Source organism: Mesoplodon mirus, assembly GCF_964341445.2.
Source record: "Mesoplodon mirus genome assembly, chromosome: 5".
In the NCBI taxonomy this organism is placed as follows: domain Eukaryota; kingdom Metazoa; phylum Chordata; class Mammalia; order Artiodactyla; family Ziphiidae; genus Mesoplodon; species Mesoplodon mirus.
In genome coordinates, this window is record NC_138980.1 from 6,967,315 (window position 1) to 6,985,034 (window position 17,720).

The following is a 17,720-nucleotide window of genomic DNA, read 5'->3' on the forward strand; positions in this document are numbered from 1 at the left end:
TTGTGGTGTGTGGGCTCAGCAGTTGTGGCACGCAGGCTCTAGAGTGCAGGCTCAGTAGTTTTGGCGCACGGGCTTAGCTGCTCCGTGGCATGTGGGACCTTCCCGGACCAGGGCTCGAACCTGTGTCCCCTGCATTGGCAGGCGGATTCTTAACCACTGCGCCACCAGGGAAGCCCCCGTTTTTGTTGTTGTTGTTGCTGTTGTTTTAAGTTCCAGGAGCAGCAGAACGTGTGTGCGTTTGTAAATCTACCCTTCAGCTGGCCCACCCCAACATCCTCACCGTAACTCTAAGTCGTTTACTCTTTCTCAGGTAGTTATTTCGGCACTGTTGAGGTTCACCCAGTCCCTTCTCTTTTTTGCCACTGGCAGTGGCTCCCAAGCTGTTTCTTGTATATTAATTGGTCTGATAGTTTGGGATTTGACTAGAATGAAGAGCTGGATGAAAGGGTCATTCACGCTCCACTGCTATAAACCAGCTAATTCAAGTTAATCACATCTCTCAAACTCTAACCCTAAATTCTAATAGGGTACTTGGTGTCATGATTTACCAAAATAAATAAATTCACTTGTAAAGGGAACAAGATTTATCTGATTTTGAAAGTTTCCAGAATTCTCTATTCTATTTCACTTCTTGATTCTCCCCCTCACTTTGCTTAAGTGTGCTTTTCCAGTTCTATAAGAACAGGGATAAATAGTACTAATAATAATGCCCTTTTTTAAAGCTCTTATATACATATAAGGTAAGTGAGGCACAGAAACGTGAAGTAACTTGCCCAAGGTCACTAAGCTGGGAAGTACTGGAACCAGGATTCAAAGCCAACTTTGTCCAGTCTCAGCACTTAAGGTTTGCAGTAGCTCATCTCCCTGGTCCTTTGACTCTCACCCAGACTTTACCCAGAATTGCTTACTTGAAAACACACATTTATCGTTTTCAATATTCTTTCCACATGTAAGTAACAAGCAGCAGGAAGAATAAAAGCAGGCCTAGCCAGCTCCCTGGGGAGGAGGAATTTTAGCTGCTCTTTGCGACCTTGCCTCTCCCTTATGTCTTCAGTGCAGAAAGATTTCTGAATATGGACAGAATTCTCTTCTGACTAACTCTCTATATAATATTTCTCAAATGTGCTGAACAAAGATGTTGACGAGAGTTGCAAGAAAAATACATGCTGCACTGTCATGTGAGATCAGAAGGCAATAGGTTACAAGTTTTCCAACAGTGTGGACTGCAGAACTTCTCAGATACTTTACTAAAGGGGAAGGGAGGGGGAGGGTGGTACTAGTATATAAGATCTCTACTTATTTAACCACAGAAACCGTTTATGCCAAGGACCACATCCCAGGACTACTACAGGAGAGGTGGGATCACAAGTTAGAAATTCGCCTTAAACGCACTGAAGGTGTTTTGGATGTATCATAACCATCACGGGGAGAAACTTTTTCATGTATACACGCATCCTTCCCCACTATCATCACCCAATTATGATTCATGGGGACTGAGTAGTGGTCTGGGCATGCATATTTTTTAAATGTTCTCCCGGATGATCTTAATAGGAACCTACCACTAGTTCATCAGAAACCTGTGTAATAAAGGGAAGGTGTTACCTCCAAAAAACACTCATCATAATCATGGGAATAAAGCCACCATCTACAGGAGTCTTACATGTTTTGCCCATATTGTCCTTTGTCCTCATGACCATCCTGTGAGGGGGACATCACTACTCCATTAGACAGATGAAAACCCTAAGGTACAGAAAAGGCAAAATTCACCACTTGTCTCAGAGAAGATTTTGGACACCTGCAAATGTGGTTTGTTTCTCAATTTAATACCTTAAATAATTAGTATTAATGACTTTTTTTAGCTTGTTATTCCTATTGGCTATGAGACTTTGATTTTGCCCAAAGGGGGTTTTTACTAACCTCAGAGATTTCTAGAAACTCCCAACCCCACACCATATACCCACAACCATTCTCACGGCTGTGTCCTGTTCATCCAGAGTCAGTAAGACAAACTTTGTCCCAGCTCCTCTAGATCAGCACTTCTCAAGGTGGAGTCTGCCAAACCCTTATCTCAAGAGATAGTTCTTAAAAAACAAGGTCTGTGGTCAAATCTGATTAGGAGGCCGGAGTCCTGTGGACCCCTCTTGGAGGTTCCAACGTCCATGAACATTTTAAGGTCTCGGAGAAGACCTAGAGGAAGGAGGCCAGTTAAACTTTCTTTAACCCTGAGCTTTCCAAACTCATTTAACCTCAGAACCATTTGGGGCACAATAATTTTTCACCTTCATATGGAAACTTGAACACATTAATCTACATTGTGTGGAACACAAGTGACCTCAACAGGTGAGGAATGACCGAGAGGCTGACCATCCTCATGGCTTAGACAGCTCGTCCTTGCCTTTCCTGTCTAGGTTCAGAGGAAATTATAAACATGAGAGAGCTTCTCAAAAGGATCTTTCCCCTGTGACACAGCACATCATTCTCAAGGTTGCCAAAGAGTTAGTTTCAAAATCCATTTCCCAGAATGCAACTTGGACCAAGTCAGGTTTCGGGGTTTTTTTTTTTTTTTTCAATTGGAACTTTTATCATGATGGGCCATCTTTACTTTCACACCGTTATTGACCTGTTCTTGAAATATTTATTCCTACATCCCATTGCTGGGAAAAGGACAGAAAAGGAAGGAATACAAAATTAGGATTATGCCGAGGTCTGCAGAACAGGCAAGAGGACTTCATTAGAGAATTAAATTGTACAGTTTTCTCTTTGGGGACATTTTTGACACCTGAAATCACTTCTTTTGAAAAAAATTATGAATTGAAGTATAGTTAATTTACAATATTATTTTAATTTATGCTGTACAGCAAAATGAGTCAGTTCTACACATATATACATTCTTTTTTCATAGTCTTTTCCATTATGGCTTATCAAAGAATATTGAATCTAATTCCCTGTGCTATACAGTAGGACCTTGTTGTTTATCAATTCTGTATATAATAGTTTGCATCTGCTAATCCCAAACTCCCAATCCATCCTTCTTCCACCGCCCCCGGCTTAGTAAAATCTCTTCTTTAAAGGGGTTCCAAGATGGGCACTAGAGATTTGACACCTGAAAATAAGTCTGTGCCATTTATTTTGGTAGATGGAACATTTACCAAAGCCAAAGAATCAGAAATGAATTCTTCCAATTAGTATTTCAGAGCAATTCTCCTAGTTATCTTTTGTCCAAACCATTGACGCCCAAATCCTACTGAAGTGTGTGTCAGATCATTTCCCAGTGACAAGGAATTTGAGACACCAAGTTCACATGGACCAGCCTCTTCAGCATCACCCGAAAGCTTGTCAGAAATGCAAAACTTCAGGCCCTGCCCCAAACTAAACCAGACTCTGCAGTTTAAGAGACCCCCAGGTGATTCATGTGCAATTGAAGTTGGAAAGTACTGGCCTAGAGCACCACTGATTAATGTAATAATTGTGCCTATCTGTTTTATTGCCCACGTGAAAGATTCTTAATTGACTCTGCCTTTTAACTAGCTTGAATTCCACTGATGGTTAGTGCTTTTAAGCCATTTGCTCAACTAAAAAGAGCCATTGGTAACCTGGATCCTCCGCAGTGAATGTGTGTGCTGATTTAACATATTTAGACAGGAGAGCACTTTACCTACGGAGTTGAGGTGGGATGGGGAATTATCTGTCACCATCCCAGTTCAGTGGTGATGCATCCTGAATGAAACAAAAAGTCTCTGCCTGTCCATTCAACTTGTCTGCCCCTGAGGACCAGAGAAGAATCCTCTTTCCTGGTGGATTTGATAATGGGACCGCCCCTAGTGGGCTGTTACACATTTTCTTGAAGAATGATACTTAGGGCGAGCTGCCCGTGACGTTGCCTGCGCTGTTTGAAACTGCAGAACCCGTTACCAGCTTGGGGCAACTACCGCTCCGGCTGGTTCCGGAGCCCGTGCGTGCCAGGAGGGCTAGTGGCGGGCGTGAGGTGGCTCTAGCCTTTCGCGTCTCTGCAGCCTGGAGACTAGAACCGGCACTTTCGTAGGACGCCACCTCCAATCGCAGCGCTGGCGCGGGCGGAGGCTAAAACACACGAGTCCTGAGACTGAGGAAAATGCGCCAAGTTCCCGTCGGCGGCGTCGTGGGGAAGACCCCAGCGGTTCGGGCGCCGGGCGAGCGGAGCCGCTTCTGGCGCTCCTTGCCGTCCTGGGGCGGGGACGGGGACGGGGGCGGGGACGGGGGCGGGCGCCGCTTCGGGGATGTAGTCGGTGCCGGCGCCCAGGCAGGACCGAGCCGCAGCCCGGGTTCCCGCTCTTGAGAGCGAATGGGCACTCCCCTGCGGGGAGGGCGATCCGGCCAGCTTTTCCGTGGGTCGCGGGCCCCCGCAGGCTCGGGGCAGGGGCTCACCTGTCGCCCCCGCCCTCAGCCCGGTTAGACTTGTCGGCGTCACCGCCGCGGACCTCGCTCTGGGCCATGACCATAGTTACGGGAGAAACATTGGTGATGTCACAACCCCCAGTGATAAGGACAGCCAGGAGCAAGAAATGGTATAGCAGAAGAGACGGCCCCTGGGCAAATGTTATATTCTACATATGCTTGGTGATTACAGGGTCCCTGTATAAATGAATTCTCCTCAACTCCTTGGGATTTGAAGAGAAAATGCCCCGTGTCATACCTCGTGAAAGTAATAGGCTTTCAAGAGGTAGTCCCTCAAAAAAAACCAGACGTCCCTTGAAGTTTTTTCAGAAAAAGGAAACCAAGAGAGCCTTGGATTTCACAGATTCTCAAGGAAATGAAGAAAAAAACTTCTGAATACAGAGGATCTGAAATTGATCAAGTTATTCCTGCAGCACAGTCCTCACGTGTCAACCGTGAGAAGAGAAAAAACTTGTTACCGTTTGTGGGACTGAATAATCTCGGCAATACTTGTTATCTTAATAGTATACTTCAGGTATTATATTTTTGTCCTGGTTTTAAATCTGGAGTGAAGCACTTATTTAATAGTATTTCAAGGAAGAAAGAAGCCCTAAAAGATGAAGCCAGTCAAAAAGCTAAGGGAAACTGCAAAGGAGATTCTTCAGTAAGTTTTGAACTAATATGCAGCTTACATTCCTTGATCCTTTCAGTCGAACAGCTTCAGGCTAGTTTTCTCTTACATCCAGAGAAATATACTCGTAAACTTGCTACTCAGCCAAGGCGACTACTTAACACACTCAGGAAACTCAACCCTATGTATGGAGGATATCTACAGCATGATGCACAGGAAGTATTACAGTGTATTTTGGGACACATTCAAGAAACATGCCAACTCCTAAAAAAAGGAGTAAAAAATGTGGCAGAGTTATCTACTAAGGTAGAAGAAAAACATCCGAAAGAGGAAATGAGTGGTCATAACAGCATGGAGATGGACAGTATGAGGCATTCTGAAGACTATAAAGAAAAACTGCCAAAAGTACATGGGAAAAGAAAGAGTGACACTGAACTTGGTAACATGAAGAAAAACGTTAAAGTCTCTAAGGACCACCAGTCTTTGAAAGCAAACCAGAGACAAACCAGATCAAAAAGAAAAGCTACAGTTGATTCATCAGATATTCCTGCTAAAATCATCCCCAAGTACATTTCTGAAAATGAGAGTGCAAGACCCTCACAAAAGAAATCAAGAGTTAAGAGAAACTGGTTCAAGTCTACAGCTAAGCAACCCAGCATTATTTCTAAATCCCTTAGTCTGGGTAAAATAACAACAAACCAAGAATCCAAAGGACAACCTAAAGAAAATGAATGTGGTCTTGAAGAGGACATGGGGAAGTATGAGAATGATAATACAGCTGATGGTTGTGGACTTGAATCTCCAGGGAAGAATGTTATGCCTGTTAAGGAAGTTAAGCCCATCAACAAAGGTGCAGAGCCAATTGGTTTTGAGCTGGTGGAGAAACTATTTCAAGGTCAGCTGGTAATAAGGACTCGTTGCTTAGAATGTGAAAGTTTAACAGAAAGAAGAGAAGAGTTTCAAGACGTCATCGTACCAGTGCAAGAAGATGAGCTTTCCAAAGCAGAGGAGAGTCCTGAAAGTTCTTCAGAGCCAAAACCAGACATGAAGACCCTGAGATGGGCAATTTCCCAGTTTGCTTCAGTGGAGAGGATTGTAGGAGAAAATAAATATTTCTGTGAAAATTGCCATCATTATACGGAAGCTGAACGAAGTCTTTTGTTTGACGCAATGCCTGAAGTTCTAACTATTCATTTGAAGTGCTTTGCTGCTAGTGGCTTCGAGTTTGATTGTTATGGTGGTGGACTTTCCAAGATCAACACTCCTTTACTGATACCTCTTAAACTGTCACTAGAAGAATGGAGCACAAAGCCAACCAATGACAGCTATGGATTATTTGCAGTTGTGATGCATAGTGGCATTACAATTAGTAGCGGGCATTATACTGCTTCTGTGAAAGTCACTGACCTTAACAGTTTAGAACTAGATGAGGAAAATTTTGTGATCGACCAAATGTGTGAAGTAGGTAAGCCAGAACCACTGAATGAGGAGGAAGCAAGGGGTGTGGTCAAAAACTATGACGATGAAGAAGTGTCGATTAGAGTCAGTGGAAATACCCAGCCAAGTAAAGTTTTGAACAAAAAAAATGTAGACACTCTTGGACTTCTCAGAGGACAAAAGACTCAAGCAGGTTATGAGTTATACAACAAAGCATCTCATCCTGATAAAGTTGCCAGTACAGCATTTGCTGAAAATAGAAATTCTGAGACTAACAATACTAATGGGACCCATGAATCTGATAGAAACAAGGAATCCAATGGCCAAACAGGCATTAGCATGAGTGATTTTGAAAACAAAATTTCATATGCAGTGCAAAGCTTAAAGGAGTATGAGGGGAAGTGGTTGCTTTTTAATGATTCTCAAGTGAAAGTTACTGAAGAGAAGGACTTTTTGAATTCTCTTTCCCCTTCTACATCTCCTACATCTACTCCTTACTTGCTATTTTATAAGAAATTATAGAGTGAGTGTATTTTCCTTGTGTGTATATTAAACATTGGTAAATTGATTACATCAAAAAGTCTTTAGCTTATCTTTTGAAGCTATTGGATATTATGGGTCTCTCTAGGTTTCTATATAAATAGTGAAATCTGAGTTATTGAAAACCATGTTAATTTTTAGAATTCCTTTATCCTTAGTGGAGACTAGGGATTGATGCATTAGCTTCTGGGAACAAACTTGTATAGGTTCTTAACTGAATTATTCAAAATGGAAGCATTTAAACACTTTGAATTTACACCTATCTTTTGTGTTTGCTTTTTCAAATAAAGTGCTTGTATTTTTATCTCCATATTTTGGAGTAATTATCTACATGATGTTTATAGGTTCTGTGGTTTTTCAGCTAAGAAGCAGAATCTCATTTCAGTACATTCACTTGTGTAAGTCATGAAGCCAGATCTTTGATGGGCTGTATTAGAGGCACGTGTATGAACAGCTGTACCAGCGGTTTGCTGCAGCTGTTAAATGAAGTAATGCATGGAAAATGCTTAGTATAGTTTCTGGCATTCAGTAGCCCTCAGAAAATATTGGCTAAAATATTACTAAGGAGAGTTCTATAACCTGGATAGCCAAGAGTCACCATGAGCTTGACTCAAGGGAAGTAAGAAAGACAGATCATTGGCTGGGGTGTTGAACCGCATGGAAGAAGACAAACGCTTTACCATAGAACTTGACGCCAAGCTATAATAACGTAGCAAAATAGGCCTGGGGAAAGAATCTGAAAGTGCACAAAACAGAGGATCACAGTGTCATTTGAAGCATGACTAGGAAAAGTGCCACTGGCTGTAGTTGACAGACCAGCAGACCCCTGCACCCACTCTGCGGGTCTCTGCTCTGCATTTGGCACCAGCCAAGTAGCCTCCTCTCTAAAGGGTCAGTTTTGCAAGTGCCCACCCGACTCCCATGGCCTCACCCTGTGCTCAGAGAAGGCCATAAACTATGTTGGCCAATTCAGCTTGTCATTTCAGGATAGAATGCATTAGGTTCTCCCCCAAACTCAATGGCTGGAAGAATCATAAAACAGGAATTCAGGGGTCCCTGAAGCTCTGCACTTGTGTCAACAGGCCTGATTTGTATCTGAGCGGGTGAGCATTTATAGCCTCTGATTTGCCATTGTGGAGCTCACAATTCCAAAAGCTGAGGCTCCTGTTCCCCACCCAGCCTCAGTTATGTTTATGTCACCAGCTTCTGAGGCGTCATCTGCTTAGTACTGCACTTTTGAACAGGACCAAGAGACCACGCTGAGCCATGAAGTCCCCACAGCTATCACTCCTATGTCCTGGCAGACACACCTATGTGACCTTACACAAGTTAGATAACCTTTCTGGGCTTAAGTTTCCTCATCTATGAAACTGAGATAACAGTAATAATAAAAGTTGTGTCATTATTAGGCAGCTAAATGGTAACGTTGGTTAAATGCTGGGCTTATTACAGGCACTTAATACAAATAAGTTTATTCTATCACATTACATTAAATACATTATATTATATCATCTCATCTCATCATATCTCATCATATCATACATCATATTATTATGATGCCATTTGGGGAAGTCTCCATTAGTGCGTCCATAACAAAAAGATGTCAAAATGACTTAAGATTAGGAAAAGCTTCTCCTCTACTGCCTCATGTTCAAGACAAATCGACAAGGAATCAATTACTGAATATTTACTGAACACTCCCCTGTGTGCTAGACACCATACCGGACTCCGTGTAGGTACGGAAATATAAGACTCAGGGTCATCCCAGCTCTCAGCCAGCTTATTACATAGTTGAAAGTAGAAGACGCATGAAACAATTAGGCCTCCGGGTGTTAATGAATTCACATAAATACAGAGGCCCCAAGCTGCTGATTTGGGTCTTCATTCTTCCCGCCCTAATACTCAGGCCTCCCCAGGTATATCTGGGCATCCTCAGGTATAGTTAATATGTTCATGTCCCCCAGTATTTCCATCCAAGCCAGGGGTCCAGGTCTCCTACCCACTCCTCTGGCCTCAGCTGTTTCTTTCTGGAGCTGCCCTGAGTCTAAAGCCCCTGTCATCATGGTCTGTAGCAAACAGGCGGGTGCGGGGACACAGCTGCACTCACTGCCCTCTGTCCCAGGCCCACGCTGTCTTTAGCGTAACTTTAACTTAACGCCAAACCTCTAACTGCTGTTCCATTTCCATTTTGTGGGACCAGGTCAGGACAGAAGCCACAGGACCCTTCCTCCCTTTGCAGTTCCTTCCCCCTTACTAAGCTCCTCCTCCAACCACAAAGCCCACCCCTCATTCACGACAGCTCATGAAAATAGACAACCACACAGATTCTGTTCTCCTATCACCACAGCAGTGACCCTGTTTGCTCCAAGCTAATAATAACTAATGATAATAATAGCAGCAGTAAATGCCATTTGCTCTAAGGTCATTTCATGTATTATCTTATTGAACTCTCACTTCAACCTGTAGAATAGATTTTATTTGTCCATTTGGTAGATGAATAAATTGAGGCTCATATAGTCAAGTAGTGGGTTCAGGGTCACACTACCTTGTATGTAAGAAGTAAGTAGTAGTTCTGGGTTTTAGTCAGGCTCACATGACTCCAGAGCTTTTAACCACCCCCACGATATTGTCTCTACGTGAGCACACCGCTGTCAAGACAAAGACAGTTGGGCATTTCAAGTATTCCTGAACCAGCTTCAGGACGCTTGACTCTTCTTGGAGCCATGGAAAGAATAGAGGTTCCAACCCAAGTTTTGTTGCTATACACCTTGGCCAGGTCAGTTTCCTCACCCAAACTGGAGATTTATCAAATTTCCTCCAGCCTTGTTTTAGGTTCACAGTAAAACTGAGGGGAAGGTACAGAGATTTCCCATATACCCTCTGCCCTCACACACGCACAACTTCCTCCATTATCAACATCCCTCACCAAAGTGGTCCGTTTGTCGAAATTAATGAACCAACATTGAGACATCATAGTCACCCAAAGTCCATAGTTTACAAGACGGCTCACTCTAGGTATTATACATTCTATGGGTTTGGTCAAATGTATAACGACCTGTATCCACCATGACGGTATCATACAGAGTAGTTTCACTTCCCTAAATATCCTCTGTGCTCCATCTGTTCATCCCTACCCACCTCCCAACCCCTAGCCATCACTGTTATTTTTACTGTCTCCATAGTTTTGCCTTTTCCAGAATGTCTTACAGTTGACATCATACAGTGTGTAGCCTTTTCACATTGGCTTCTTTCACTTAGCCATATGCATGTAAGTTCCCTCCATGTCTGATCATGGCTTGATAGCTCACTTCTTTCTAGCTATGAATAATATTTCATTGTCTGCATGTACCATAGTTCATTCATTCACCTACTGAAGGACATCTGGATGCTTCCAAGTTTTGGAAGTTATGAAGAAAGCTGCCATAAACATACATGTGTGGGTTTTTGCATGGCATAAGTTTTCAACTCCTTCAGGTAAATAGGATATGTGATTGCTAGCTCGTAGAGTAAGAATACGTTTAGTTGTATAAGAAACCACCACCTTGTCTTTCAAAGGGGCTGGACCATTGTGCATTCCTACCAACAGCATGTGAGAGTGCCTCTCGCTCTACCTCCCCACCAGCAACTGGTGGTGTGAGTGGTCAAGAGTCGGGGCATTCAAACAGGTATTTTGTGGTATCTCATTTTAATTTGCATTTCTCTGATGACATGGGATGTGGAGCTCTTGTCATGCTTATTTGACATCTGTATATCTTCTTTGGTGAGATGTCTATTCAGATCTTTTGTCCATTTTTAATTGGGTTGTTTGTTCTCTTGTTGAGTGTTGAGTTTGTTTTTTTCTTTTTACATTTTGAATAATGACCCTTTATCAGATGTGTCTTTTGCAAAACACATATTTTCTCCCAGATGGTGGCTCGTCTTCTCATTCTCTTACCATTCTTTCACAGAACAGAAATTTTTAATTTTAATGAAGTCCAGCTTCTCAGTTACTTCTTTCATGAATAGTGCCTATGGTGTTTACCTAAAAGGTCATCGCCATACCTAAGGTCATCTAGGTTTCCTGCTATGTTGTCTTCTAGGAGTTTTATAGTTCTGCATGTTACATTTAGGTCTGTGATGCATTCTGAGTTAATTTTTGTCAAGAGTGTAAGGGCTGTGTCTGGATTCTTCTTTTTTTTTTTTTTTTTTTTGGCATGTGGACATCCATTTGTCGAAAAGATTATCTTTCCTCGGTTGTATTGCCTTTGTTCCTTTGTCAAAAGTCAGTTGACTATAATTATGTGAATCTATTTCTGGGCTATCTATTCTGTTCCATTGATCTATTTGTTTCTTCTTTTGCCAATACCGCACTGTCTTGATTACCGTAACTTTATAGTAAGTCTCGAGGATAGGTAGTGCCAATCCTCTCCTTCAATTATCGAGTTGGCTAGTGTGGGTCTTTAGCCTCTTTATATAAACTTGAGAACTAGTCTGTCAACATCCACAAAGAACTTGATGGGCAGCCCTGATTTTAACAATGTATTTTTCTGGGAGTTTGCCCAGTAGCCAGCACCCAGAGCCCTTAGTCTTCAGTAGGCTGAATTTGGGTCCTTCTTTTCTGGACTTGGGGAAAATGTTTGGATTTTTTAAGTTCCTTGTGTTTGCACATTATGTGCCTGAGCCCAATTCATGAAATGTAATCACAGACATAAAGCAGGCATCCCAATAGCATGAAGAAGAAAATGCTGGGGCTGGCGGTGGTGGTTAGCCCTCACCATAGCATTAACATTCACTGTCATCAACATCATAAAAGACGCTTGTATTCATCAAGTACTTACTAAGTGCAAAACCAAGATCTCAGTCCCTTACATGGGTCATGTCACTAATCCTTCCAATCACCTTCAACTGAAGAAATAGAGTCTCTGAAAGATTAAGTAACTTCCCCAAGTCACACAGGTAGTAAGCGCTGAAGCTGAGATTCAAACCCACTCTTAATCCCTAGATTGCACTCATTCTCACTGGCTTCCCCTTTCACCCTGGGGTAGTGATGCTGACCATCCTGGGCCTGACATTCCAGCTTCCTGAAGGACAGCCCAGGTCAGCTCATCATCTTACACTGAATGGGAAATCCCACAGACAACTAAGCTTCCTGATAAATCCACTCTACTCTAGTTCCTTGAAACCCTTTTTACAAAACCCACATAGTATTTGAGAAATGGAAGCTGAAGCACCTTCTCCTCCTCCATTCCCCCCCTTTCGCCTGCTTCCCCACAGGATCCAGTTGGTTATAAACCTCTCTTGCTGTTTATTTACCTCTTAATAAGCCCTATCTCCTCTCAGAAAGCCATTTAGCACTGCACCACTTAATTTCTCCCCAAGGCAGAATCTGCCAGGTGGAGTCTTCGTCCCCAGCCACGTCGATTTGTCTTATTTTGAAGCAGCAGTGAACATGCCACAAAACTAAAATAGCAATCAGTTCCCAGGTGTGGACTCACTGAGCAGGGAAATGACCAGGAGTGTGTGCATGTGTCCACCCGGGGCAGCTGTTCTGAACGGGCTGGATTAACCCAGGAATGACTCCCGAAGGTGGCTCCCAGCCAGCTGTGGCCACATCTGGGCATCCCTCAACGCAGAAGCACGCCGCTTTTCTGCCTCAGCTGGATTCAGCCACTCAGCACCTCCTCGGGCTGGACGCCCCAACCCTGGAGCTATGCACCCTTGCCTTTTCCACAGTTGAGGAGACAAAGTGGGCCCCCAGAGGATCAGGAAACCAGCACAGAATAACCCAGTGCAAGAAGGAAATGTCCCTGAAGTCACTTTTTCTTATTCCAAAATTCCTATAAAATCTGTCTCTGATTCTATACTATTACTACATTTGGGTCAATATAAATATAAAATTCTTCAAATTTTGTACCAGCTAAATTACTATATTATGTCCCCCCCAAAAAAATTTTGAACACCCCAAAAATCATGTTGTTCCCATAACTTCAGTGCTCCTGGACACACACGACAAGATGTGTGCCTGGAGGTGTATGTGCCTCTGTTTGAGCAGCACGACCCGGACATGGGCAATCTCTGTTTTGGGGAGGGTCCCTTCACCACTGCATGTCATCCTAAGGAAGAGAAGATGACATCTAAAGCAAAGACAGGCGATTATTAACAGGACAGCAGTACTGGACAGGACCTCCCAGGGACCCAAAGAATAATAGAAAGAAAACAGAGACCCGTCTGACTTATAGCTTCTTGTGTGGTTCCATTGACCTTGCGATACCTATCATCATTATGGGAATTGACAAGTCAGCACTCCAGCCAAACTCACAGAAGTGACTGCTCATAAATACACACACACACACACACACACACACAAATATACACACACATATATTTCATAAGTTCATCTGCATAACATCCATCGTCCATCCCATTAATAACTCACATCCCATAATATGCAGTGGAGCCCTTTATTAGAAGGAAGAAGAATGAATATCAGTGTTCACGGGTGGAGGTGCATTGGCCTCGCCTTCAGTATGTCTATGTATGTAGCGTTCCCAACTAGCTTTTGCAAACCTTCTGGTTTGAACCAGTGTGCTCTGGAAGTGTTGGCAGTCAGGATATTGTTCACAGTCAAAGGTGTGCTCACTGAATCTAATCTCAATACCGGCCAGATTGCTGAGATTACAGCAAGCAACCAATGGTGGGCCATCCCCAAAGGCATTACCCAATAGGGCAGAAGTCAAAGGGCAGAAGTGTAAAGACAAGTTGAGTGATAATCCTTTATTCCTTGGAGCAATTTTGCTGTAATATTCAAGGATCCTTTTTTTTTAAGTGTCCTCTCAAAAAGGAAAAAAAAAAAAAGCAATAGAGAAAGCCTCCCTCCTTCACCATACAAGATTCCTTTTCCAATGGAGAGTATCTGCCATTCCAATTTCTTTAAGTAGCTTTATATTTGGACATTTAACAGGTGTTCCCAAGGCTGCTCTAAAGAAAAAACAACAATTCTTCCCTGAATCAACAGGTAAATGTTTTTCTGAAATGACAGCAAGAAACAGATCTGGGGGGACTGTCTCTATTTTTCATGGTAAAAAATAATAAAAATAAAAATAATAAGGTAGAGCAGATGATAATCTGCTCTAAAATAAGCTGAGGGAATGAAAAAGTGCTTAGAAACCTGTTGCATCCTTTTTCCATTAAAATAATTATTATTAAAATGCTACAGATGCACTGCCCACAAAATGCTCACAAGTGGTCCCCGTTTGGGTGATACTGCCCACGGTTAACCAGTGGCTGCTGCACTGGGCTCCCTAGAGCATGGGCACTGACACAGAACTCTGTGGGTCTTTACAGTTACAAGACTGCTCCCTAATTGTAATCCCTGATTATTTTATAGACTCTGATCCCATCTTCCCTTGGTTGGCCTTCCAAAAGTCTTCCAGATGGATGTGCATGTATTTCAGGAAACTGGGCGAGTCCTTTGCAAGGATCTTTTTGACAAGGAAAATGGGGTCTTAGGAGGGCTTGCTTGGGGTTCTCTAGAAAGGAGGAAGGCGTCAAACGCTTATCCTCCTCAAGGACTTTTACGAACTCAGAGGAGGAAAGTGAAATTTGTCACGTCTCTTTCTCTGTGGAACAGTGGTCTTGTCATGCCCAGGGCAGCTCAGATTCCAACAAAAACAGAAGCAGTAACATGTCCAGAGAGGCTGGAGCATCAGTGGAGACAAAGAGCAAAAGAGAGCCTGCTTCTCCAGGCCTGGATGGGCTCAGAGGCATCCAGCTACAAGCCAGCTGGACTTAGTTTAAAAGACCACGTGTGGAATATTGGTTTGGTCCCAGATCCCACAGTTTAAGAGGAACATTTCCAAACACAGCCTTAGTCAGAAGAGCCCTCTCCTCTAAGACAGACCTTGAAGCTGTGTCACACAGAATAATTGAGGGCACTTGGAAAGTTAAATTTGACTTGGCAAGTCCAAAAGGCTTCAAAAGACACTTGATGAACACTTTCAAGTATTTTTTTAGGGCTTCCCTGTGTGGCGCAGTGATTAAGAATCCGTCTGCCAGTGCAGGAGACACTGGTTCGAGCCCTGCTCCGCGAAGATCCTACATGCCTGGAAGCAACTCAGCCCGTGCGCCACAGCTACTGAGCCTGCGCTCTAGAGCCCATGAGCCACAGCTACTGAAGCCCGGGCACCTAGAGCCCGTGCTCCGCAACAAGAGAAGCCACCACAGTGAGAAGCCCGCGCACCGCAACGAAGAGTAGCCCCTGCCTGCCACAAGTAGAGAAAAGCCCACGTGCGGCAACAAAGACCCAACACAGCCAAAAATAAAATAAATTCATTTAAAAAAAATATATATATATATATATATATTTTTATGGTAGAAGATGGAGTAAATCTGATTGCCTGGGAGAGCAGAATTAGTTCAACATTTGGCTAATCAGAAGGAAGAATTTCGTAAACTGAGGGCTCTTAGAAATGGAATGTATCCCCTTGGGGAGTAGCGAGTCCTTCTGCCAGAGCTATAAAGCTGATGCTGCCATTCCACTGGAGAGGAAAGAGGGGAATGATTTCCAGGAGGCAGGATATTCAAGCAGTGAAAACTGGGTTTTGTGTCAAGTTGCACCCAGACTTGGGGTCCAGCTCTGTTTTTGTAAGGCCCTGGGAAATTTCTCTTGAACCCTCAAGTTCCTCGTTATGAGATGGGTATAACGTCTCCTCCAATGAGTTATTATGCAAGTAAATGAAGTATTAATTCATTTATTAATGAATTTATTAATGAATTGATTAATTAATAATTCATTAAAATGAATTATTAATTCATTTATTAATGAATTAATTCATTAATTCATTCTAGTGCTTGGCACGGTAGAAATGTTAAATTCACGATTGTTGCTGCCCCTGTTATTACCCAAGCTTGATAAATTGGATAGGAAGAGAAAGTACATCATTTTCTCAGATTTCTTTAGCCCTCTGATCCTGTGGTCACTGTGGGGCCCATCCTATCAAAGTTCCTGGTGCCATCTTCCTAATTCCCTGCTTCCTATTTCAGCACCACTCCAGATCTTCCTAGACAATGGTCTATATTCTCACCTTTCCCACTGCCGCTCTCCACCCACAACCAGAAGCAGTCTTTCCTATACTCCATTCTTTTGTGACCCTGCTTTCTACAGCGATAACTGGGTATTCTAGGAAGTGATGTATATTAAGAATACTATGTTAATATGACTATATAGTCACCTTATCCTTTAAATTTTTTCTCCTGCTAGAAAGCAAGGGCTGAGCACAGCAACCAGTCAATAGCCGACAGTCAATCAAAAGTCTACATGGTCAGAAGGAGGGCTCTTTACTAGTGGGATTCTATAGATCATGCTTCGCTTTTCTAGAGACGATGATAGTGGTCATTTGGGGCGAGGTAGAATACAGAGCAGTCCTGTGACAGGCTGCCTGGAGGATGTTAGGTGCAGGGGGACCTTTTCCGTTCACTCATTCATGCTCTGGAGAGCTTTAACATTCACTCTGCCCCTGTCTTTCTCCAACCCCAGAAAAGAGCAGAGCTCCACGCAGAAGTGCTGGAAGGACGTGCAAGTGGGGGACTTCATCCAAATGCAATGCAATGAGACCATCCCAGCCGACACACTCCTCCTCTTTTCCTCGGACCCCAGTGGGATCTGTCATCTGGAAACTTCCAACTTGGATGGAGAGGCAAACCTCAAACAGAGGCGTGTTGTAAAGGGCTTCACACAGCAGGTAGGGCTCTTTCTAAGATCTTCAACTGGAATGGCGAAGGGAAGATGCCAGCCAGTCCTACTGGCAAACTTTATTTAATCTGTTGTGTAGAGGAGAATGTAGTAGATGCCTCCTTTTCCCAGGCACTTAGGTACACTTAATCTTCCCACCAACTCTCTGAGATGGATATCATCCCCTTCTCATGGATGGGGAAACTGAGGCTTGGGAAAGGTAAAGAACTTGCTGAAGGCCTCAGAATCCTTAAATGGGGACCCCCTCCATTCAACTGAAGAAACTCTGCTTTCTGCTCTAAACCGAGGAGTCTAGTATCTGCTCAATGACTCAAGACCAACCCATTTTTCTGTGCTTCTCCAATCCTGGCTCATCCTGCCCAGCTCAGCTTCAGCAATTTCTCCTTCCATGAATGCTTTCTAGTACTCCTTTGACCGCAGCATAAAAGCAGCAAGGTATCATTAACTATTTTTCCATTTGTGTAGGTCTTACCTTCTCAACAGTACTGAAACCTCTTTAAGGACAGGGAGTGATCATCAACATTTTAATTTAATCCCCACTTTACGTGTGTGATACCCTGGATATCATGGAGGAATCATGACTGTTTGGTGGTGAAGAGCCCAGGCTCTAGAGTCTGGCAGAGCTGAACCCAAAGCCCAACCCCACCATTTATTAGCTGTCTCACCTAAGGCAAGTTATTACCCTCTCACACCTTCATTCCCTTATCTGGAAAATGGGCACAAAAATAGTACCCTCTCCATAGGGTGTTTCTGAAGACTGCATCGTTACTGAGCCAAACTTGGTTCTGCTTTTGCCCACGTGCGGTAAAGCCAGTCTACTGACACTGGGTCGTAGTGAAGGAAAACGCAGCATTTATTGTAAGGCTCCATACAAATAGTCTGGGACAGCTAGTGCTCAAAAAGACTGAACTCCCTGATGGGTTTCAGGAAAACATTTTTAAAGGCCAGCTAAGGGAGGGCGGGGTCACA

The 17,720-nt window shown here is 43.3% G+C and overlaps 1 protein-coding gene across 1 annotated transcript; it reads left to right on the top strand.

The window, feature by feature from the left end:
- Positions 1 to 4,659: 4,659 nt before the first annotated feature.
- LOC309804036 (ubiquitin carboxyl-terminal hydrolase 1-like) lies at positions 4,660 to 7,453 on the top strand. Its single transcript, XM_082621040.1, has one exon. The coding sequence runs from the start codon at positions 4,790 to 4,792 to the stop codon at positions 7,001 to 7,003; it is 2,214 nt and encodes a 737-aa protein (XP_082477166.1). The 5' UTR covers positions 4,660 to 4,789; the 3' UTR covers positions 7,004 to 7,453.
- Positions 7,454 to 17,720: the final 10,267 nt, after the last annotated feature.